Source organism: Leptosomus discolor, chromosome 7 (genome assembly GCF_034619465.1).
Source record: "Leptosomus discolor isolate bLepDis1 chromosome 7, bLepDis1.hap2, whole genome shotgun sequence".
NCBI lineage: Eukaryota > Metazoa > Chordata > Aves > Leptosomiformes > Leptosomidae > Leptosomus > Leptosomus discolor.
The window spans coordinates 45,590,197-45,615,220 of NC_141397.1; the positions used below are offsets into that span (position 1 = coordinate 45,590,197).

A 25,024-nucleotide genomic window follows, 5' to 3' on the forward strand; every position below is an offset into this window, starting at 1 on the left:
TAAACAACAGTAGCTTGACTGCACTGTTTTGCAGTTGTTCACATTTTGGTGACTATCATGAGCCAATTCAAACTTAGGTGCCTGCTAGAAAATGTGTTCCGCCTTCTGCCTATTATGACAGTATCATTTGGTTTGCATTATGTAATTCTTAGCCTTGCCACCTGGAGCTATTGGACTTCTTCATTAAACCCCTCTGTCCCACCACATCTCACAGGGGCTGCTAATTACTGGCTTTATTCCATTTACTCTCATCTCCGATTCAATTACACATTCAACTAAGCCCTAACGAAGAGTACAATATGGCTCATCCTACCTTGGCATTCACCATTACGTTCTTCATAGCCAGCATTGCACAGACAGTTGCCAATGGGCACCAGCCATTCGCCATCTGCCCCACAGTACATTTTTGGCACATCCTTCTCTTCCGAGTTGTTGACGCAGGAGCCGCGAACCTCCACCAGAGAGGATGTATCAGCCCCAGTAATGGTGTCTGGAAACTGTGCCAGGTTTCGAACTGTCAGTGGGCACTTCTTATAGAAGACACGAACAGACACCAAAGCAATGCAAGCGCCGACATCCTGAAAAGCCAAGTAAAACCCTTTCTTGCTGAGTGGTCCCACATCCCGTATCTCTGTATTCAGCTTCATGATCCTGTCACCAATGTCCACCTGGGTGAAGCTCTCATCAGCAGCAATGGTATCAATCTTGGCAAACTGGCTCTCTCGAATAAAACGCTCCTTATCATTGTTTGATTCATAGTAATAAAGGTTGAAAGTCTCTTTGCAAGTTCCCATGACACCTGGCAGGCTGTTGCAGTCTCTTAGTGTGAACTTGATTTCAATATATACCCTTTGAGCCCCCTCCCGGGGAACCCAATCAGTTCGTAACCAATTATTCTGACTGGGCTCCATCACATTGCAGACTTGATAGGTGCGGATAGGAGTGTTCTTCTCATCCATAATGCTTACTTCCTCCCACTGCAAAGAGGAAAAGGGGAAAAAAATACATCACTTAAAAGGAATAATAGAGCTTCACAGCAAACATAATCTGCACTTCCACAACTAACATGGAGAATGTATTTTTTCAATTTCAGGAAAACAAACACCACCACTACCCTCCCTCCAACAGAACAAGCCAAAGACAACCTCAACTACTTGGACATTAAAAGAAGAATCTGTTCAGGAGAAACAAGCTCCAAATCAAGTAACACCTCGAGGAGCAAGCATGCGTCTTAAGGGCCCTCTGAATCAATCCAAGAATGCTCTATCAACTGACTGTTTATTTGCACTGCAGTTAAGTCCACAGGACCCTGCCTACATCAGGGCTATAGGCAGCACTTTACAGACTCATAATACAGCACTGGCACTACAGTGTTTCCCCTGTGGCAGACAAGGCAGGTAACACATGGACTCCACATTGTATGTGGGAATATCAAACAGTGAGATCGCAAGACTCAGTTGCACATAAAGCACAGGGCAGAAAGAGTAACATCCATGTTCCTGGCATCGCTACCACATATTTTAAACTCTTAAGCTACCCCTTATTATTTCTCTAAGCTGTCAGCTACTTTTCTCGGGTGGCAATATCCCAGACACACCTGGCAAATAGTCTTTACTTTGGAGCTGGGCAGAAATAGCTGTCTACAGAGAACTGAGTCCTGGACTCAAGTGGCACTTAGACATGGAACAACAGGCAAGGAGACATCAACCAGCAACACTGCCATAACTTTGCTATCCAAACAAAGTTTCTTACCAGTGGGAAGATGGGAAAAGGCATGTTACTTATCTTGTCCTAAAGGAATTGTCAGGAAATAGCTAAATTCATATTCTCAAAAACCCAAAAGGTTAACAGAGAGGGTACGTGCTGAAAGATCAAGGTAGCAACATGGTTCAAAACTCTTTACACCTCAGATCAAGTTCAGGAATCTTCAGAAATGCCAAACTAACAGGCAGCATAACTATGAAACAAGAATACATGCAATCCAAGGAAGGTATGGAAAGAAGAGATCTGGCCCTAATTCAGTATTTCAGCATGATGAACTTAGAACGGGAAAGCACCCATAATCAACAGGTTCCAAAAAAATTGTTTTAATGATTACATAGACAGAAGACAGCTTCTCACAATGCTCTCCTGGTAGGGAGAGAGGGGAACATAGCGGCATTAGGGAAGAGATATCTTTCCAGCAAAAACCCAGAGAGCTTCAGAATCAGTAAAATCCTTCTTAAAAAAAAAAAAAAAATTATATACTGTCTGGGTTTGCAGGCAATACAATGAAGTATATAAAATTACCATTGGAAAACAGTAGTAACTTTAAAGAGATTTCCCAGAAGTGCTTTTCAGAACTACTGAAGCCATGGCTTTGATAAATTGAAACCTTCTTAATGTTAAGGGGCTTCTTGTATAATATTCTGCATTCTTCTCACAAGGATTGCTCTTATGCAAGTGATTTTTACTTAAAAAGCCTCCAGCTTAGCTGAATCTGTTTATAGAATGACAGTAGCTAGCACCATGAGTCACTAGGAGCAGAAAGAATAATATTTTATTTGCTGCCTAGAGATAACTGCAAATTAAAATGAAGGAGGAGGGAAATCAATACACAGCATGTTACTCCTTTTCACAAAATAAAAAAAAAAAAATCTTAAAAAGTCATCTGTCAATGTAAAGTGTGACATGGAGTTAGTAAGAAGACGGAGTTGTTTAATTTACAGCTGCCACAGAGCTAGTTTACTGTTACAATACTGTCTTTATGATCCATCACTTTCCATTCTGCTTATCTTCAGACTGTCTACGCTACCTGTATTGTGTGTAGTACAAGAGAAAGGAAGAAGCAGAGGGAAATAATACTTGTTGACGGGATTTCCTTTAGTGCATGTACACAATGGAGGATGCTGCTAGAGGATTCAATAAAGAGACCGCTGAGGTCAACGGACAGACTGCAACTAAATTCAGCAAGTTTCACATCAGGTTCTCAACACGCACCCATCTCCTGACAAACACACAAATATATAGAGCTTATTTCATAAACACATGTACACAAAACAAACCTATGCGTGTCTTACTGCCAGAGCTGAAAATAACCACAGCCCCAAATTTCCAGCCACTGTAAATGATTTGTTACTCAAAGTATGTCGTCAAAGCTGTAACTTTTTGCTTTCAAGCTGAAATTCAACTCTTCCCACGGTTTAGTGATGCAGAGTAAGACATTCTGGGCACAAAACCTGCTTTTCAACTGTGAAATGCAAGACTAAATCATTAATTACATTTACAATGCAATTCATTAATTCCTCCAGGCTACTATATATTCGATTATTGCTAGTCACTGCTAAATGACCACGTTTATCTCCAGCCCTTCTTATCCACACAACACTCACACCCCAGGAACTGCGAGGTATAGATCTAGAAAAATACCTTTTTTAATCAATGATCAGGTACACACAGTTAAAGAAAAAGTAGCATTGAAGGACAGAATCTTCCTAGGAAGACAAAGCAGTTCATTTCTGCTGCTTGAAATAAATCTGCAGCATCTGAAGTTAAAAGAAATGCTTTCCAAGCACTGTATCTCAGAGACAGACCATGTACTCTTAAATTTTTCACTACTGGCTTAAAAATAGAACACACATATGTAGGTTTAGTGAAACGAGTCACGTCCACAATAAGAGCACACGTTTCCTTCTCAAGCTTGCATGACGCCTTCAGAGAAAACATGAGGGAAAAGGGGGAATCCAACAGCTGTTAATAATGTACAGCTGTCCTCTGATCATCAATTCTGCTACTGACCTATTAAAACTTGTATTTTAGGTCCTGTTTTAATGTACAGCATAGATATCCCTTGGAGAGCCGTATGAAAGACCCTGTCTCACTCACTGACCCTTCCAGGGTACAGGATTAACAAGGAAGCCCAACTGTCCCCAAGATGGAGCTATACCTTTCTGCACTGTCAAAAGAGGAGGGCAACTGCCTGCAATCAGCAGTGAATGCGCACCATCGGCACTGCCAGAGGCCTGCCAATCACCTCCCCACTCTTTGAAAAACCGAGTTGCAGGGACAGCACAGCGTGCTTAGGCAGAGCACAAGCCAGGACTGTAGTCAAGTTCACCCAGAACAACAATGGGGGAACAAAACAATCCCTCATTCTCCCATGTTATGGTTATTCAGAGCTTATGCATAATGCATCACCAGCCAACACAACCTCAGATTCCTTCCACTCACTGCTGTTTCCTTAGCTCTGCTTCTTCTAATTACGAGTGGGAACGCACACAAGAAAGTAAATTTGTAGGTTTCCTGAAGAATCCAGTGCTTTGTTGTGCACAGGTTCTGATCTTCCAGCACTTTCACTTTTCCAACAGTTTGACTTAGTTACTTCTGCTTAAGCATACTAAGAAGCTTTACTCATTTCATATTAAAAGGATTTGAGGTGTTTGAGGGGTTTTTTTATGTATTAGTGTTTAGTGTGCATTGCTGGCGGTTTTTTTTAAATTGTTCACTTTAAGAAAAAGCCTTTCTAATTGCTTATTAAAAAAAATGTCAAGAGATCCCATGAAGCACAGTCTCCATCAGATCACACCAACTCCCAAGTCCAGTGTTCTCAGAAGTTTCTCACAAAGGCCCTGGGCACCCTGCAGGATGGGGTACAGGTCAGGGAGCAGCAAGGTGCCTATCCACTAATATAAAGCTAAATTAGTAAAGATACCTTGCCTGCAGCTCACTAAGCAAAGGGGCCCTAAGTCCCGGCGACAGACGCGTGAATCTCTTAATGTCATCACATCACCGTCGGGCAGTGAATTCAAGCAATCGTCTCTTGGAACCGTCTCTTTGAAAAGTAAATAAACAAACTCCAAGGAATCACAGTCAAGCACTGGGTGCTTTAGTTTATCTATTCAGAGGCCAAAATATATGATGTTTACATCCTGAAATAGGACAACTGTCCCGCTACGCCAACAGGGCTATCTTGTATATTGATCCCTACTCCTTCATCCAGAAATAAAATAGCAATTGCCCTGAACATCTCCCAGCCAAGACGGCCCACAGGTATAATAATTACAGTCAAAAACACCAGTTCAGTTGCCAGATCACATTTCTTGTTGGTATTTCAGTTTTAAATAGGCATCTAAGCCTATGCCTCAACCAATCTCCCAATCCTGAAACCTCTTTTCTGCCCTTTTGGTTTCCACTTCTTCCATGACAGAACTATCCAAAGGGAGTATAGAGTTTCTCCAACAAAGAGTAATTCACTTGGTAAGCCAGGGAAGAAATCTGACCTCCTTGCCACAATCAACAATAATCGAGCCATTAGGACTCTCTGAAAGTTACTAATCACCCCCTTTACCCTTTTGATCACATAGCGGTTTAAGACTTACCCCTCCTTCCAGGGGACTTGCTATCCACCCCAGTTCTCCCTGAACTGACCTGGAATCCAGCAAGGTAACTGCAGAGAGGTACAAATAAAATAGATTAAGTTCCAGCTGCCAAAAGACAATATTAAAATAAATCGTTTACCTGAGTGTTTCCATATGTGTGGCGCATGATCGCATCCAGGTTCAACTCGAAATGAAACGTTATTTCCGACTGCGCCTGGACCGTAAATTTCAAAGTCCGATTTCGATCCGAGGAATCAATGGCACGTTCGCTCCTCGGCGCGGTGAAGCCGCCCGCAGGGCGCTCCCCCGACGCACCTAGCAGCGGGCACAGGGAGCGCTCCCACGCCAGGGCCCCGCGGGGCAGTGCCGCCGCGCCGGGCAGGCTGCGCTCCCGCCGCGCGGGCACACCGCGGGGCCGCCGGTGGGGACCGGCGCAACTGCGCGTTGGGACGACTGGGAAATCGTTACTCACAAGGAGCTCGCGCAGCCCCGGCCGGCAGCGGGGCCGGGCACCGAGAGACCTCGCGGGGGCTCCCCGGCGGGGCCGGTGACCCGTGTCCGCTCGGCGGGACGACCACGGGCTTCCCCCGCCGAGCCGTCTCGCAGGACAGGCTGCAGCGCGGCCCCGGGGAACGGCGCAGAGCCGCCGGGAGAACCGGTTCAAGGAGCCGCCCCCCTAGCTCGGGGCCACCCCACCGCCGCTCGCTGGAGCGCTGCGCCCCGCGGGCCGGCCCGACCGCGAGTACCGGCGGCGCGGGGGAACGCGCAGAGAAAGCGGGGGCCGCTCCGCCCCGCGACACCTGTGCGGGCGCCGCTTGGGCAGGTCAGCGGCTGTGGGACGCCCAGCCACCGGCCGGGGCAGCGCGGTCCCGGCGGCAACAGGAAAAGGCGGCGAGGGGACCGCCGCCCGCCCGAGGGGCGCCGAACTTTTTCCCCCGATGCCCCGCCGAGAAACCGCGGGACGCGCGCGGCGCCTCACCTTCGTTGGCGGGATAGACCCGGGAGCCGGTGACGGCCCCGCAGACGCCGACGAGGAGCGGGAGGAGGGCGCAGAACGGGACCCCGGCCATGCCGCCGCGCTCCAGCCGCTCTATCCCAGTGGAATAACTGCCTACATAGGGCGCGCGGCGGGCAATAGACATTGCCAAGGGGGCGGGGCGCCGCCTGCCCGTCAGACCCCGCCGCCAATCGCCGCCCGCCCCGCGCCGATCGCCCCGCCCCCGCCGCCCGGCGGCGCAGAGCGGGGAGCGGGGCCGGACGCTGCGCCCCGCGGTTGCCGGCGGGGGCTGAGGGGCGCGCTGCCCCGAGCTGGCAGGTCCCGCCAGGAGGAGGGCGCCCCGCCGCGGGGCTTTAACACTAGCAGTGTCCGAACAGAAAAAAAATACAGAAAAAGGGAAAAAAAAGTTCGGAGCAGCCCTCACGCTCTCGCGCCGAGAGCGGTCGCAGGCACGCCGCGCAGACGGGCCTCCCCTACGCCGAGCCCGGGGCGGCCCCGGCTCCCGGGAGCCTCCCGCCGCCCCGCCACTGTTGAGCAACAGCGCCACCTGGCGGGGGCGGCGCGCCCTCGGCTGCCCGGTGCCCCCGGGGCGGGGAGCGGCAGGACGGTGGGCTCGGCGGGCGGCGGCGGTCACCGCCGGGAGACGGTTTTCCCACCAGCGCCGGGGGGAAAGCGGCAGCTCAGGCCGACCCACGGCAGCTCAGGCCGACCCACAGCAGCTCCCGGCGGGGCTTCCCCGGCCAAACCGGCAGGACGAGCGCCACCGCTCACCGCGAACATGCAGATCGTGAATGCTTTTATGGACGAGGGCAGCAACCGGGGCGGGGGGGGCTCGGGGAAAAGCCGGAGTTCGGAGCGACTCCTCAAACAGTCCCTACGGACGGAGCCACCCCGAGGCCCGGCTGGCAGCCGCCGCCTCCCCGGGCGGCGCGGGGGGAACCGGGGCTCGAGCTCCGGCCGGACAGGCTGCAGCCGCTCCCTGCTCCAAGCCCCGGAGCTCTGCCGGACGGCGGGCTCCGGGGCGACACCACCCTGCCCGGGAGCGCTGCAGCTTGCTCTACTTTGGCTTGGGAAAGCTTCACAAACCGCAGTTCGAGGGACAACCCCCCGGTCAGGCGGGCTCCCTCCGCCCTGCGCGGGACACGCACCCTCCGCGGCTGCACCCCGGCTTCAGGGAATCGCACCCAGACTCTCTAAAGATTTTTCTCATGTCTGGGGTAAAACGAATTCTTGCCGCCATCAACTTTAGTTTAAGCACAGCACCCCTGCAGAAGCTCGATCAGTTTGAAAAAAAGTGGGTTTAATCCATCTTGAAGTTTGGCTAACCATTTTGTGCACCAGGAAACGTGCCTGGCGTGAATCAGCTGCGCTCTGTTTAAATCACTCTACTTCTTCCCAAATTCAAATATCTGTGAAACATGAGACTTCTAAATACTCTTACTAGTACTTTTTTTGCTTCAAAATAGAGAGTGTCTTCTCACCAGTTTTAATTTTAGGTCAAGATGTAGGTAGGATGCATTTTTTTCTTTAAACATCTTTAAAAACGGTTAACAGCACAGTATTTACAATGAGGTTTCTGTAGTCTGAGGCTCAGTTTTACTTTGCCTTGAACATTTATTTCGAAGCACCCACTGGGAGAACCTTAAGGATAACTCTGCAAAGATAGCTGATGTATTTCTCTCTTTCTGTGGAAAAAATAAATCTTTTAAGCAGCCGCTTGACTAACGGGAGTTAGCAAACAGTGCAGCGCAGTCAATGCAACTGTTAAAACTTGTACTTCCTGACTTTAATTATCTGCAAGAATTCTTGGCCTAATGAGGAGGAAGAAAAGGATTAGTTCCTTTTTTATTGTTTACACAAAAATATAGGCAGTCCTCAATTAAAGCAATCTGAGCGTTCTTGTTTCAACATCTTTGATGCCTCTGACAGACCTGCTGTAAGTCAGGATAAACTTTATGGGAATGGTGGAGTATCAAAACATCTTTTTTTAATTGAAGTTATTTTTGTTGCAATGCCAGAAAAGTCAGTTGTCATTAAAAATATTAAATACCTTGAAACATTAAAAATAGTTCTATTATATTAATGCCATTTTAATTTGTTAAAAAACCCACATAAAATAAACACAGACAATGTAAAAAGGACCTGCAAATGTCATAAACTAAAATGTTCGCAATTCTACCAAATCCACCACATTTGGGCTCCAAGAAAAGGTGGGGGTTTTTTAAGAAGACTTGCCAAAATAATCACAATTTCCTTACTTTGTGTCATTTCAACAGATTGTAAAAGCCCAGCTTGGTTTTAACAGATGTCATCGATACTTGGACTAAATTCTGTTCTCAGCCTCAACCTTACAACAAAGTACCTGACATGAAAATTTATTCCTTAAAATTTTGTTACAGCCGTTGGATCTGTTACATTTTTCTTAACTGCCTATTAACTGAGCAGCCTGTGCTACTGCCAACCTGACGGCTTGTATTATTGTAACTCACTATCAGGAGTGATTCAGCTTTGATGGGAACTAATCACGTTTGCACCATAATCAAGTTTTTACACCATTTAAATGGTCAATTTAATGCAGCTCGAAAAAGCACAGCCAGCCTCTCCGACATTTGTCTCAGATCTTACATTTATCTCGGCTCCTTAGTGAAAGTGTATTCATTTGCAACACGCTGTAATATTTTACAACAATACAACACTATAATAATTATGACAATGTGTTAAATGTTTGATCCTGTCTGCTTCCTAGAGGTCACCCCCAACTGAATTATTTAGGGATCTGTTTGTAGGACTCAGACGGGACAGACAAACAGGCACATGAACACACAAACACGGAGCTTTTGAGAAACTGTAAATCATCTTGAAATGTAAGGACTGAAAGATTGTTGTTATTTCCCTCTCATTCACAATTTGTTTTCCTCCTATTTCAAAATACCAAGGGAATATATTAGCACACAAATAGTCGGGCGCTGGCACACATGTTTTGTCTTGGATGTATTTCCGTAGTTAATACCATTTCTAACAGAGCATTCTGAATGGGTCTGAAGTGCCTCTCACATACACATACGCTTACATATATGTAATTGCTTCACATTTTGCCTGATCACAAACACAACATTCATAAGCTAAATCACATTACAGCCCCGGAAAGGGCTGTGCTTTTGGATGAAGGTTCTGTTCTATTTATACTTTATCTTTTCATTCTCCATTTTTCTATGTCCACCTACTTCATGCTCGTCCATCTCCCCAGAAGCTTTTTGCTGTCAGTCAAGTGACAACTTCAGTAGGAAGCTCTGTGTGTTCATGGGCCTCCTGAGGCCCTGCACTACATTTAGGGGAGGGGGGGGAAGAAGAATAGCGGGGGGGGGGTAGGAAGCACAAGCTCTTTCTTTAGTATGCAATTACACAGCCTGCAGGAAAAAATTCACCAGGCTTCTCTGAAAAGCCTTTTCCCACAAAAACGCAATCCCAGTTGCTCCACTCCCACACAACTTCCACACTACTCAGCTATTTGCAAGAGAGTGTAAAATAACCCCAGCAAGTTTAACGCACACGCACACAGAGTCCCATTGTCGAGGGGAATAATGCCCCAAAGGTGCACCTTTATCAGGCTCGGCATCAGAGAGCCGCTGCGGCTCCTTCCCAGTCCAAGTGCTCAGAAGTGCCTAGCCTTTCCCTCCCTGGACCTACTGATTCTTACTGGACCTGTGAGTAATAAACATTTGCCAATACATTACTTGACAAAATTTATTGTTAGCTATTTGAGAAAAACAGCTTTTATTTGATATGAGTAAGATTTCATTCCTTAAATCATGTTTACATTAGCTGAAGTTGCAGCCTGTAACACAAAAAGCCATAGCTAGAGAACATCTACGTGAAGGTAATACGCATTTTTATAAACATCAAGCTGGCAGAATGATTTTGTTTCAGCTGGGATTAGCAGGAGTTTTGCTGCTGACCTCGATAAGAAAAGGCTAGGGTTTATAGCTCATTTGCAAATCCACTCTGCAAGAAAGTGTGCTTTAGGCACTGCAGATTATTTACACTTCCTTTTCTTAATCGTGATCATCACCACAAGTTTCCTATTTATTAGTGCCTTGATGCTTATTACAGGACCTGCGACAATATATTTGGACTAGGCATGGGTGGCAACTTGACAATATACAGGCAGATGCATAGATGTTTTGCCTTTTCTAACCAACAGTGCTAAGGAAAACTAGATAATTGCAAGCAAAATGTAACAGGATTTTAATGACAATTGAAGCTGTAGCTCATATTACATTGCTCCTGACAACCCAACTCAAATCTCATACTTAGTGTAAAATTTATAATATGCCATTATCAGGTCCCTGAAAGGAAATCCTATCACCAAAACCATTTACAAAGCCATGAGTGTTTACGATACAGTTTATGCTTCCTAAAATAAACAAACATTAAAGGGCACTGGCAAAAGGTAAAATCTGAAAAGCAGTACAGATGGAGCAAAGAAAAGAAAAATAAATGCACCAGGATGTCAAACCGGGTATTACCTACCGCTTTTCACCTAACAAGTGGATGAAATGTAATAAATCCAAGTGCCCATCTCTGCAATGTAGGTGTCAGCTGAGCTCGCTGTGGCTCTCACCCTCATTACAACCAGGGGGCAAGCAGGTTTTTTCCTGTGAAAGTGTGACCAATAAACCAGTGTAAATAACTGTATAAGGCTGCAGGTTGTTTGCAGTGCTAGCACAGATGCTTAGCAACCTGGAGAGGAATGTGCCTGCCTATGTTTCATTGAAAGGTTATTTACAGCTGTGGAGGTTAACAGACACCTTAATTATTACAAACTGCTTTCGAATATCGCTGGCTTTGTACTGCCAGTCCTTAGCAGCTGTGCTTCTTACTCATTCATGATCATTTGGGAGTAGCATCAGCTTCCAGAAAATAAAAGTTCCTGGGATGAAGATGTAGGGCTGGCGTACACTGGCAACCAGTGCTCCAGCCCTACAGTGCTCCAGTGGCCAGGGCCACCAGCCAGCGGGGAGCTGCCCAGCCAGCCTCCTCCGAGCACAACTTGGGTGGCTGCGGGAGAGCCTGCTCGCTTCTTGACAGAACAAATGCAAGTGAAATAGCCTCTGCCAAAATTGGCAGGGAATTTGTTTGTAGCAATTTCAGAGGAGCCCTAGTTGAATTTGAAGCCTAAAGCTAAAGTCTGAGCACCGAGAATTGCAAACCAAGTCCAGAGTTCTTTAAAAGCACACATCCATTTTTCTGCAGTGGAAAAAAGCCATTTAGTCAGACGACTTTGTTTTTTCTTCTTTCAAGAATAGGGTCGCAGTTTAAGATTTCTGAACACATTCTGGCCTTTACTAAAGTAAAGTTGAATTTTAGTAGCAGTTTAGCTACTAAGCTTTAATAGGTAGGCAGAATTGGGGCCTTCAGGTGAAAAAGAATAAATCTAAAATTAATAAAATTTAAAAAGAAAATGTTTCCCAGATTTGTTTTCATACTGGAATTTTAGGTTTTCTGCCATAATTTACTGTAGTTATTATTTAAAAACAAAACAAAACAAAAACCAGGATGCAGGATTACTTTTATTTCACCACTAAAGGTTCTGTATAAATAAAGATAATTTTTGTGCAAAGTCTCTGTGTTGTCTTTTTGGTAAAATAATTAAAAGAACAGAGTGTCAGAACTCTGATTAATTTTTATTTGGTGTGTTAAGAGACTGCAATCTTTTCAGGGGTTATTTATGCGACGATGGTACTAATCAAACTGCACCAGAGACAGGTTCCCTACAGAGCACCGAAGATTTCTGGCACTTCTAATAGAATGTAAATCCTGATTAACTCAGATTAAACCATCCTATCTGAAATAGTCCATCCATTATTATGAACAAAATGTTTGCTACCATATAGAATAAAACTGTTGGTGTTTAAAGTAAGAGACAAAACCACCCCCTCCTTTTTTAATGTGTGCTATTTTTTTACTAGTAGGACAGAGGAGAACTGTCTTTCTTTGGAATTAAATATAAAATACTTGCTTTTTCTTCTAAAAAGTAGACAGCATTTGTGCATTTTTTCTATGCATGCAGACATGACTGATACATTCACAGGACAGGAGAAAGATTAAGACTGGGAATTTACATCTGGGAGAAGGGCTCTGCTCCAAGTTCTGCACAGACTTCCTTAGGGACCTTAAACAGCCACTGCAGCAAAACATTTAAGTTGGTTGTAGGTGTTTATCCCAAATACCCACCTTAAAACAGCTATGCTAAATAAATATCAAGCTGGAGAGATCTGTAAGCATACAGTGCCTGTTGCTCCATTCTTGCAAAGAATGTGGAGATGTACAGTTTCATTTGGTAACATCTGCAAGGCAGTGTGGGATTGGTGGTCTAGAGGTTGGCCAGCCTTAAAGTAATATCAATGAGATTACCTCAGAATCTGAAGCATTGCCTGTGTTTCTGTCTTGATTTCAGAGAAGCTATAGATACCAAAGAATGGTTCTTTATTATTTAAGAAATTATTTGTCCTATTTTAGGGGAACCACTAACTGGGGAAACTGAGTATGTGCATATGCCTATGTTCTAGCTCAGTACCTGCACTAATTTTATAGCAGAATATTGCAAATTCCGGATTAACTTCATAGAAGCAAAATAGAAGGCATAGAAATGAAAACCTGCAAGAAGGACAATGGAAGAAAACCACCCCTTGTTTTTATGTTAAAAAAGTGGCAGCCATTATTTTCCTCAGTACCGTCATTGATTTTGGACGAGTTCAGAGAATAAGGTACTTTGTTGTGCTGGGCAGCACTGCCATTGAATTTCCTTGTTTTCTTTTTATTTATACCTATCTGCTGGGTTTTGTCATATACTGAGATATTCTTGTATAGCTTCTAGCACAACCAGATCTCAAATCCACTCTCGGGGATCTGAGCATCACTGTAGCATTGGAACAAAAGATGTGCACAGGTCGGTACCTGCATCCTGTGTTACACGGGCATGAAACTAATTTTAAGATTTTTTTATTTTTAATTCATGACATATAAATTAGTTCCTTTTATTTCATATACTGATGGCACCAACAAACAATTTTTCTCCAGTTGCAACCACTCTTTGTCAAGTCCCATTCCCCTCTGAGTTTTCCTTCACAGTAACCATCTCGTTCCTTTAATGGAAGTCAGCCTCAAACCCTGAGTGTATTTTCTTGTACACGGGTCCATAACGACAGTAAAGAGCAGGAACACATCTCTCTGAATTCTATCTTGAGGCAAGGTATCCATTAGAAATGACTCGTTGGTATTGCTTTAGTGAGACAGTCAAGTACGAGACTTTCTTAACACGTATGCAGCTGATATTTCCAACAATTTTTTTTTTCCCCCAAAACATTTCCTCTTGCAATATCCTGAGGTAAACAGCAAAAATAGTATGTTAGGGGAGAAATGTTCAACCCCTACAGGCACAAAAATGCCACCCTTCGCCTCAGCTATCTACCCCACTCATCACCGTTACTAATCCTTATTCACGTTACCACACTGGCCACAGTTTCTAACACAGACTAAAATTAGTAGTGTAAGACTTGCTTACCCTACCCAAACAATGGGTTCAATTCTAAGGAAGAGTGTGACTATTTACCTCAACCTGTTGCTACACTTTGTCCCCCCATTTTAAGGGCTTGCACAGCACCAGGAACACAGAAAAGAGCCATTTGCACTGTGTTGAAACAAAAGGAAAGTATTATTGGTCGTTGTTTTGTCCCATCCCTTCTGCACAAAGGGACCACACATAGTAGAATTGATGTTTTTTCTTCCCTTGATTACTACCTGAAACTTTCATCAAAATGTATCTTTGGCAGAGATCAAAGTAAAAGACACTGTAGATTTGTTTGAGTTTCCTCCACCATTCCAAAATATCCAAAAATGCCAGCAAGATACTCAAATAAAGAGCTGTAAAAGTAAAAAAGATTCCTAGTGGTGACATCTGTTAGTATATGGATTATTCAAACATCTCTAGAGTTTTCCAAAGAAATGCCAGAATGTCTTCCTACCAAAAGGCAGCTCAGTCTAATACCCTCCTTGGCTAAATCTACGTACAAACTATGCTTCTATATTTTGTTTGTACTAAGAAACATACATGCTTGTTTTGACATGGGCATGAAAAGATTCACAGCGTATCTGAAAATGTATATACTGGGGAACCAGTTTAAGCTGACCTTGGGCTTAGAGAAATCTCTTTTGTGAAGGTGAACACAATTGTTAATGCATAATTTGGTAAAAACACATTTCTGCTGAAAGCAACTTACCATTATGGTGCACGACAGTTTCAGTTTAGGATGATACCAGCATGATCAGGTGGTCTACAAAAGGAATAATTTCTGTCTGTTTTGGATAAAATTACTTGTTTTACCTACGAATGCAAACACATATGCAAACATGTACAAAACCTGAATAAACATGCTGCCAGGCACACTGATGGAAGAAAAAAGGAAGACCCGCTAGAAACCGCACCATAAACAGAAACAGAGGCCATATAAAGCTAGCCCAAAGTTGCTCCCAGTCACGCCGTTCCTCCACTTTTCTCATACCTCCCAGGTGGCCTATGCAGACCACCTACAAACTCAGCCTCGTGAGCGTTATATACAAGACCTGGGTATTATTGCATTTGCATTAGTTTAAGAAGCCAGCTCATGCCAGTGGAATTGCACCAGTAACGATGTGAGGTTTCACACCAGCAGCTTCACACCCCACGTGGAAATACCATGATGGTTTCATTACATTGGGAATTTCCTAGAGCCCATAAACTGATGAATAAACTTTACCTGAGGATTGCAACAATATTTATAGCATTGAGAACGACTCCATTGGAACTTGATGTTTCCAAAGCCTGAGCATAGTTACTAAGAAACTTAATTTGGGAGACATTTACCAGTCCATCAATTAAATTAAATATAAGATGACAGCATTTATCCCGATTCCAACACATGATGTTTGTGAGCGTTAATGATTTTTTTTTCTCCTTTAATTAAAATTCACTTTAAAGTGTTTCCTAAATAAAACATTGCTCAAAACACAGCATCTCCTTAAGAGTCTATCACTCATGAGAAGCTTTCAGAAACAATCATTGCAACTTAAAAGGCACTATAGGATATTTAGACTAGAGTTATCTCACAACATGTTAGCTGTCTGCTTTGTTATTTGAGTTCTAAATGTTAAACACGTGGAAGCAACATAAAAGGATCTTCCCTGTAAAGCACATTTTCCAAATTCTCTCTATCTGTTATTTAGAACCCCATAAAGACCTGTGTGTGTCTACCCATCTGCAGCCACATTTATTTTTACATGTTTTTGAGTGCATATCTCTCAGTGTCATAAGGTCTTCATAAATAAATCAACCTACTTAGATCTGCATGCTTTGAATAACAAGTCAGCCACCAAACCAGCAGATGGATACATTTTTAATTAGGTAAGCAGTCAATGCCTTTTGGTTTGAAAACTCTCTTGTTTCTCTTAAAAAGACAGAAAGTAACCAAATTAAATCCAAAATTGCAGTGGGATAGCATAGTGGTTTTAATCTGCATGTAGCTGCAAATCAGCTTAGAGCCCAGCCTGTGTGACAGCTTGAACAAATGCAATATTTTATATCAAGCAAACCTCGAAGTGAAATATTTAAGGATCTTGCAAGAATACGTTGTAAACAATATGTATTTTTCAATAACACATGCGGTTACTTATGCAATCTTCTCACTCGAGCGAGGCTCTCTGATCTTAATTCATTTACTGTGTTGCTTTTGCAATCTCTCAAGCAAAATATTTTTAAGCAGCAACTTTCAATTTACATAATCAGACATACTTTCCCAAATAACATGGAAGAAACTCAGCATTAACAACATCTTGTACTGCTTAAATAAGCCATGAAAAGAAACCTCAGCAGTTCCAGTTATTTTCTTCCCACAAAAAGGTTTTCAGTTTTGAACTTGGAAAAAAAAAAAAAATAGCATGACGGATGCACATCTTACCCGTACCGAGCTTTCCACACTCCTCTGAACTTCCCTGTCTATGGAAAGTCCAGGTAAATACTCCAGAGCACACCAGCTCAGGGGTGGGACTGGCCCATGCCAGAGAACTCCAAAGGAGACTTCCATGTGCTTAGGACTTCCAGGGCACCTTGCTGCCACAGGGAATGGGTCGGCCCAGAGCTGTCTCTCCCACTGTCCCCACCTCACCTCTCCCTGATATGTTTTCGCTACTAGCTCCCATTAACTAAAATAAGGCCTTTTGTGCCTATCTAATTATTTTCCTACTAGAGTTTGGAAGTTTTCCAAGTGGTCTTCTCTTGCTTTTCTGAACTAGTGAAATTAATCCAATGAAATAACTAGCAGCCTGTAGAACGCAGCAGCCTTGGCCATCACACCTCTTCCCCAGCCAGTGCAACAGGCTGCACCTTCGCTGAGTAAGAGGAGACACAACAGCAACTTTGACTGCCTGGATAATGCTGGCACTTCCACGTCTCCTTTCAAGAAAGATATAATACCTCTTGGTCATTCCTCTAACACAAAATTCAGATGGTCTCGGTGTGACCGTGTAGTCCAGAAGATTATCCTTTGAATAAAAAGGCTTCTCTGGCAGTAGGCGAGCCATGGCTTCTCCATGGGCAAACGACTGCCACCTTCTTGGCTAAAACTACCAGTGCAGCACATTTGGGCTGTATGTTGACCCCAGTTTGCAGCTTTTTAAAAGCAGAAAGTTACAGTGGGCTATGCTTGTACAGTGGGCAAAACTGCCAAAAGAATCCAAGTGCCCAGTATGAGCATCTTATGTTGGTACTGAGGCAACAAAATAAAATTTTTTTGATCCTTACTCAGTTTTATGGTTAGAAAAAAAAAATAATTTCAGAGAGTAGGGAAAAACTCCAGACATAAAATCTGATACTTAAACAAAATAGCTTTGAAATAAATGGACCAGGTTAGTCTTTGATGTCACTTCCTTGGATTTCATGATACAACACCTGAGGTGAATTTTTTCCATTTTACTTCAGCAGGCTCTTTTTTCCTCTTTATGCTTATAGTAAAATAATAACCAGGTTCCCCATATGTTAAATAATGAAATTTAGTTCTATCATTTCTTTGTACCCCTTTACAGTTCTTTTCAGTTGACTAAATGGAAAATACTGTATCTCTAGAGCTGGCTGGAAAAGAAATAAAGCTCTGACTCTCATCCCACTTTCATGGGGTTTGTACTGATGTAATATTACTGATTTCAAGGAAATTGCTTCAGATTTGTGCCATTAGTTAGATGAGAATTTACATGTCAGTGCACCCTGAAAATACCCTGCTCTGCTAAAAGGTTACCAGGATTACTCTCAGAGTTGTACATCCTGAAGTCTAATTGCACTGTGTAAAAGAACATTTATTAAAGATCAGATATGAAGCATAAAGACAGCAATTATTTGAAAGTTTAGGATATAATATTTGCCCACTGGTCTACATGGGCCATTATGCTTAAAAACTGTAGTAGTAGAGGAAATAAAATTTCTCTTATGTGCGCTATGACTTCATACTCTTATTTGAAATGAAAATACTGTAAGATGGAGAATATTAATAGGGAACACTGAAGCCAACTTGTATTGCTTAGAAAATCTTTACAGCTGATAGTTACTGTCCTGTGCTACAATTTCCCTTGTGCCTAGTTTGAGATATGTCTTGTAGCTCACAATCAAGAGGGAAGGAAAATGCTGTCATTTTGCAGTTGCTGCTGATGAGAACTCACCTGCACTTTTTTTTTTTAAAAAAAGCAGAAAATTACAGTGGACTAAGCAGTGCCTTAGTGCACCCTGAACCTTGGATCCCACGTACACCACCAATGCTGAAGAACTCAAGTGCATGTCTCAGAGCTCTGTAGGCTGGAAGGCAGGTGAAGAAGAGAGGGGCACTATGCCCACTGGCAATCTGAGGGAGTGAGAGCTGAAAAAAATGGGATCAAAATGTCCTTGATATATTTCAGCAAATTATAGCTCAATATGACAAAATGAAGGATAATGTAGCTTGAGTCATTTGTATTCAGGTATTTTTGTACTGGGATTTGGAGCCTTGTGCTCAGACTGCCCGATAGACCATCCATATGGCATCACTGTAAGTTGGAGGAACAGATCCCACTAGACAACCACCGCAGCAGTTGCTCTACTACTTTGTACAGTTTCTTGCAGCCAGTAGTTCACATTCTATTTTATAGGCAACAGCAGAAAGATGGAGCCTTTCTATTGAAAATAAGGGATTTATGATTTATACTGATCCAGTCATCGATATTGGACTAAGTTAAAGGAGGATTATGCTTGCTCCAGTCTGGACTTCCAGACCAGTGTGTTGAACCACAAGAACAATTGGAGTAAATTTCAAAACAACGTTTTTTTGTGCTTATCCTCCAACCCTGTACTGACCTCCTCTACTAGATCCTCTTTTAAGTAAAAGTGTGTAAGAGCCTGAGGAACACAATACTACTGCTTAATTTTGTCTGCCTTTCATTAACATTCATATGAGTTCATGCCATGCCTTTTACTGTTTTCCAGCTGATAAATTTTTAATATTGTGCACAACATCTTGCTTATAATCAATGAAAGAAAATTGAGTTTAACATCTGAGAGCTTTAGGCAAAAATGCCAGGCATGGACCAGAAGACCACATGCGAGTTGCAGACTCTTTGTGCCCGAGATTGGCTGGTATTGTTTGGATGCTGTTGCACTGCAGCAATAGCACTAACGTAATTATGAGATCAAGCAACATCTGGCGGATTTGGCACCCAGCTCACAATCGATTGTTAGTTAGGGTCAAAGGATGAATGCGCTTTAAGTGCACATTAGGGTGCGCAATCATAAAGCTTGCATTAGCAAGGAAGGAGGAATAGCAGCATTCTTGAGTTTCATCACCCAACAAAATTGATGGCCCACAAAAGAGCAGTGGCACAACATACAAAAGTGATGATGCCAGAGAGACTGATGCGCTGCGGGCGGTATTTGACATCTTCTGACTGTGGGCTGTTGTGTGTTGTGATTTATGTCACCGTAATGATTGATCACTTTCAGATCATTCACATTCTAGCATATCTCTGAGAATTTCCCTCTTCTTCAAACATCTTTTTGTTCCACAAGCCCTAGGCTGCAGATGGCATCAACCCACACATCTCCATTGTTTGAAACCTACAAGAACTCCACAATTCTTTGTGGAAATGCTCATAGTTGAGTAGCTAGTGTCCAATTAAGTCCTGAAACTATGGCTGCAGGCACTTTAACCTTTTTATCCCCTTGCTCTTTTTTGAATTTCATTGCGTGCAACAGTTGCAACTCAATGATGCCTAAAAATGTATCAAGAAAGAAAATCTGAAGGAGATACATTTTTAGGGTTACAGTAAAGTGCTTCAAGTGATGGCTACAGCTGCATCTGTCACACCTCCATAAAGGTTCTTCTAATCACATTTCACAAAATGAATTATCATCTCTGGCATGCAGCATTACAGCAGACTCCATGTAAAGGCAACAGACTAAAGCTTCTGCATGCTGGGAAGCCAAAAATGCCTCTGGGATGCTTATGCAAATCATTAGTTTTCTCTGATATCTCAACCATTCTGTGTGACACATAAAATATCAATGACTGAATATTCATATGATGGGAGAAACAAGAATTCAGGGCTTATATCAAGAAAACACTGAATTTTAAAATATTTTTTGTTTTGTTTTGGTGGATCTAACATGGCCCATTATCAGGGGAATTAGTATAGTGGATAGTACTATACTAACTTTAGTACTATTAACTTCTTCAAATCACAACAAGCAACTACAACAGACGTTTCTATTTTCTTCTTCATTAGGAAGCAACAACACCAAGAACATATTTGCTGCTACTTTAGTCACTTACAACAAGATATCCAAAAGGACTCCAAGAGGATGCATTCTACCACACCTATCCCTTTGACTCTCCAAGTTTTCACAAAAGGCTTTTTCTGTCACTGTGTACATGCAGTACTGCTGCCCAGTGCTCTCTGGAGTATTGTGTGCTCTCTTTCCCTTCTGGAAGCCCTGGAGGTGCAAAGGGATATACCACAAACCCCAAGAAATCGTTCCAGTTGCACATTCCTGTAGTACCGGACACCATTACTCAGACACAATATTAAGAGTATCAGAAAAAGCTTTATCTTCCCTCAAAGCACATACTGATTTGTTTTTTAGGTAGGATGTAACAAAGTCTCTAATAGGTTTCATTTATCAACAATATCTGTTCTGAGTCAAATAGATAGAGGAATCAACTCTTGCGTAAATCCAGTAAGGATTCAAAACGTAGGGCAGGCTGAGGTCCGTCAGCGCTCTTCACCTGCCACACAAAGAGGTTTCAAAATTATCAGGTTCCTGTTTGGTAAGAGTCCAGTAAGCACCATGTTCACTGTATGTTCACTGTATCTACCTACTGTCAAAAGCCATCAAAAGCTTCCAATGACTTGAGGAGGTCTGATAATACCAGACAAAATACTCAAAGTACTCACATTGTGCCAAAAGAAAAAAAAAAATTGACTGGAGAAAGAGGACAGGAGCAACAGTTCAGCTTGTGCTGGCTGCAGTTAAAATTGATTGTCCTGTTTCTTAAAAACAAAATTATCTTAAACTATGCTATTTAGTATTTACATAGGCAGAGTTAATTTCTCAGTTTCAGTAATGCTCACCCCTTGCTTTGTTTAATTTTCATACAGGTAACTAAGGATGCAAGATATCTATCAATGGCTCCAAGCCTGGATGTGTCCTCAGAGTGAAGATTAGAAGCATTGATCTGTGTTTTTCCTCCCCCCCCACCCCCACCCCCTTTTTTTTTTTTTTTAATAAGTATCTGAGGAGTTCCTGTGAAAGCATTTAACATAAGTGGGTCACCAAGAATGAAAGCTGTCCTTGGGCAGCCTTTGAACAAGTAGAAATGTTTTCCTCCTTATTTCTTTTTTCAGCAGAATAGAAAATAAACCCCTTTCCGTAAGCAGTATTTCATTTTTAACAGGCTCTACAACTCCTCAGAAACCGTAAACAGAGCTGGATGCAATTCAAATAGTCTTCGATGAACACTCTCAGGTCCTGATTCCTACTTAAACTAAGGTTTGTATTATCTTTACACCCACTGTAAAACTGTTTTCACTGCTGGAATCACAAGGAAGTCTATAGTCTTAGGGAGAAGGCAGACCAAAATATTCTGAGAGGGGAGGAACATATCTGACATTCCCAATTCAAACAGGAGGTACCATGCTGGAGAGACAGCCCTGCCACCCAGAAATGCAAGGCTTAACCCTAACTTGTATTGAAGCCATGTACTAACCCTACTGTACCAAAACCCATCTCTCGTTGGTTTACTTTACTTAAATGGTAGGAATGTGTAGAACTTCTTAGATACAAGTAAAGACAGAGAACTGTTTCTGAAAGAAAGCAGATGAGCCCACGCACCCTGCCATGGTGAGCAATCACAGTCCTGGCCACCCTTTTGCAGGGGAGGAACAAGCCCGCAGTGTCCCATGACACGCTGTAGTGACTCAGCTCTTGGGCACGGTAATCTTCATCTTACAATTTAGACAAATTCAATATAACCTAGGTTAAATAAGTCAAGAAAAAAAAGGAGGTATATTTAGAGAATATATCTATGGCTTTCTTTTGCTGTACTGCCTTTAGCTGCCTTCTGACACCCTTGGGGCTATTCACAGTTGCCACAAGCTACAGCAACTCTCAGGTTACGATAAATCATTTGAACTGACTGAATATTTGCAGTTGATAGGCAATGGGGAGGAAAGCCTCTCTTCAGTTGCTATTGGCCCAGAAAATAGGTTTGACATTTCACTCTTACCAGAAAAAAAAAAAAAAAAAAAAAAAAAAAACCCACACAAACAAACAAACAAACAAAAAAAAACAGCAAATAACCATTTAGTTATTGGGCAAGATGATATTTGCCCAAAATCCAGTTTACTTCATTGCTAAGCAATGAATTGTGCTTTCAGAGACAAGTCTGCACCTTTCACCAACGCTTATGGCTAAGCATCAGAATTTCAAAGACTATGTAAAACGTAGAGACTCACATGCAATATGTGCCCTTCTGTCAGCTTCACAGGCTACATGCTTTTCTCAGTACTGTTTTAATGAAAATCATGAGTAGGGCTCTTATTCAGCCGAGCACTTAAACTGAAGTATTCACTGTAAAAGCACCTCTCTTGACTTCCCAAGGATTATTCCTGTGCCTGCCTTTGGCATTTAAGCACTTAGCTGAACCAAAGCCCATAGCATTATCTAATGAAAATAACTAAATATATTAGACCTATACAAAACTTGCAATCACCATTCCTGTGGAGCCCATTTTGTAGAACAGATTCCATTTATAGAATAACAGGACAGTGGATTCTATTGTTATATCATCTGAATCAAAATTAAGAGACTGAGTTACAGAGTCACAGACTGGCTGAGGTTAGCAGAGACCTCTAGAGGTCATCTTATCCAACCCCACTACTCAAGCAGAGTCACCTACAGAAGGCTGTCCAGGACCATGGGCATTCTTGTTATTTTGAAAGCATCTGTGAATACTGGTGTCTACATTTAGCCTGTACCCACAGCTAAACTATAACAGTCACTCTGTCACCCGACAACCCATCACCAGCCAGGAAGGTGAATCAGTAAAAAGGAGAGGAGACCCATGGGCAGAAGCAATAACAGATTTTAATGAGATAATACCAGCACCAACAGAGATATACAGAGTTATACTCAGCCAAATGAATATGCAGCAGTCACAATCGACAGGAGAGCGGTCCTCAAGAGCATAGAGAAGCCAGAGGAAGAGCAAGAGGGACCCCAGCAGGAAACCCACAGGAACTCCCCTTCCTGAGCAAACTTCCCCCTTCATAATGACCATGACATTATGGGATGGGCAACACCTGTAGCTCACTCAGGTCAGCTGCCCTGGCTGACTTGAAACTGCTGACAGCCTGCCTATCATGGCTGGGCTGTGATTCTGTCCCAGCTAAATAAGAACAACTAGCAAGACCTCCAAGCCAAAAAAAAAAAAAAAAGTATTATCCATTTTATAGTGAGTTTACAGACTCCTGACAGCACTGAAGTCAAAGCAAAGGCTTGCAGGAGAGCAGAAATAGTAGTGGACATCACAGAATAAACTCTCCCCAGTCTCTAATCTGACAGCATCTGATGATCTTAAGATGATAAATCATGTTGGCCTAAAGATTTGACAGTGCTCTTTTTGTGAAGTAGCATCTCCTGCAAAAGGACAAAATCTTCCCTCAGTTTAATCTGTATACCTCTATTTCAGAAAGATTGCGGGTACATGATGGAAGATAGAATTGGGTCTACTCCTCTGAAGAGATCAGAAGCTGTGCAACATTTTTTTCTGAGTAAACTCATTTTTTGCCTGCTTAAAATTATATATTTTTAAGGTTTTAATTTTACCATAAAAATTCTACAGTACCTGCAAAATGCTTGTATGCCGCAGAATCAGTCCACATCTTTATCATGGAAGGAGGAAATGTGCTTTATGCAGAAATGACCCCCTGAAGGTATTATCTGGCATAGCACTGCACCATGACTTTCGATAGGAATTTTGAAATGGAGACAGTGTACTGTCATGGAAAGCAGGGTTGCCACCACAGACTATATAAATCAATACAAGATCTGACACAGACAGTGCTTATACTTTCAGTGTTTGCCTCAAAGTCACAGTCAGCAGAACCTATGGGCAGGGGTGGGCTCTTCTCAAAACTGAAGCAGTCAGAAGAATGAAGGGAGTGGAAATATTAATTTCTAGACTGTACATGCTTTCCAGGTTCCCTACAGCAGATGTTTCTATACAAAGACAAAGTGACTATTAAAAAAAAAAATATCTACATGCTAAACACAGTTCTAGTAATGTCTCTGTGAAAATAAGCCTTGACAGTAGGCTCAGCGTACACTTTCCTCTTAGTCCCCTCTTCCAAGTGGAAATAAGCCTGACATGTGGACCTGTGTCTGAATTTCTGGTTCATGCTGACAGAAAGACAGAGGTATTAAAATAAAAATCACTTCTAAAACTTCCTGGGTTTCCACGCTCCTGTCATGTTTGAGATATTCATGCAGAAGGCACATCTTATCTGGAGGCACAGCAAGGATTGATCAGCGTCCAGAGTGTGCTCTCAGGAAAAGAAGAATCAATCTGGAGTAACTCCACAAAAATCAAACAATATTCTGGTGTATATGACCAGCATATAGCTCACAAAATCTTCCCCTGGGAAGAATCAGCATTTTGCAATTTCAGCTCAGTCACTGTAACTTTCCTCACATATTCTTCTAGACAACTTATTTATTTATTCCATTTATAAGGATGTTCTGTTAGGGCCTGCGGACACGTGTACGTAACAGCCATAAAAATCATAAATACATCTGCAATCTCTGACTGAACAGAGGTAGCAAAAATAAATTTTTTGTGTTCCGTACAATTCCTCTATGCATTAAGCTACTTTAACAGAAGCAATTTTTTTTTTCTTCCAGCTGCACCTGTAACACAATCACTACATTTACGCTTGAATATGTCTGCCTGAAAACTACACATCTCCCAGGGTTAAAGAGCTGGGTTTTGTTTTTTTTTTTTCCCCAGATCAGAATCTTTTTAACATACAAGGTTCAGAGATTTTCTTTGAGCTACTTTGATGG

General features: G+C 42.7%; 1 protein-coding gene across 1 annotated transcript in view; it reads right to left on the minus strand.

The window, feature by feature from the left end:
* The window catches only part of EPHA4 (EPH receptor A4), a 103,058-nt gene extending 96,631 nt beyond the window's left edge, over window positions 1-6,427 (minus strand). Inside the window, exons 1-3 of the mRNA XM_086468450.1 lie at window positions 6,337-6,427; window positions 5,358-5,425; window positions 314-977 (exon numbers count right to left, since the gene is read on the minus strand). Of these exons, the coding sequence (XP_086324576.1) occupies window positions 314-977; window positions 5,358-5,425; window positions 6,337-6,427 (823 nt within the window). The remainder of the gene's footprint in view (window positions 1-313; window positions 978-5,357; window positions 5,426-6,336) is intronic.
* Between the last annotated feature and the right edge of the window lie 18,597 nt (window positions 6,428-25,024).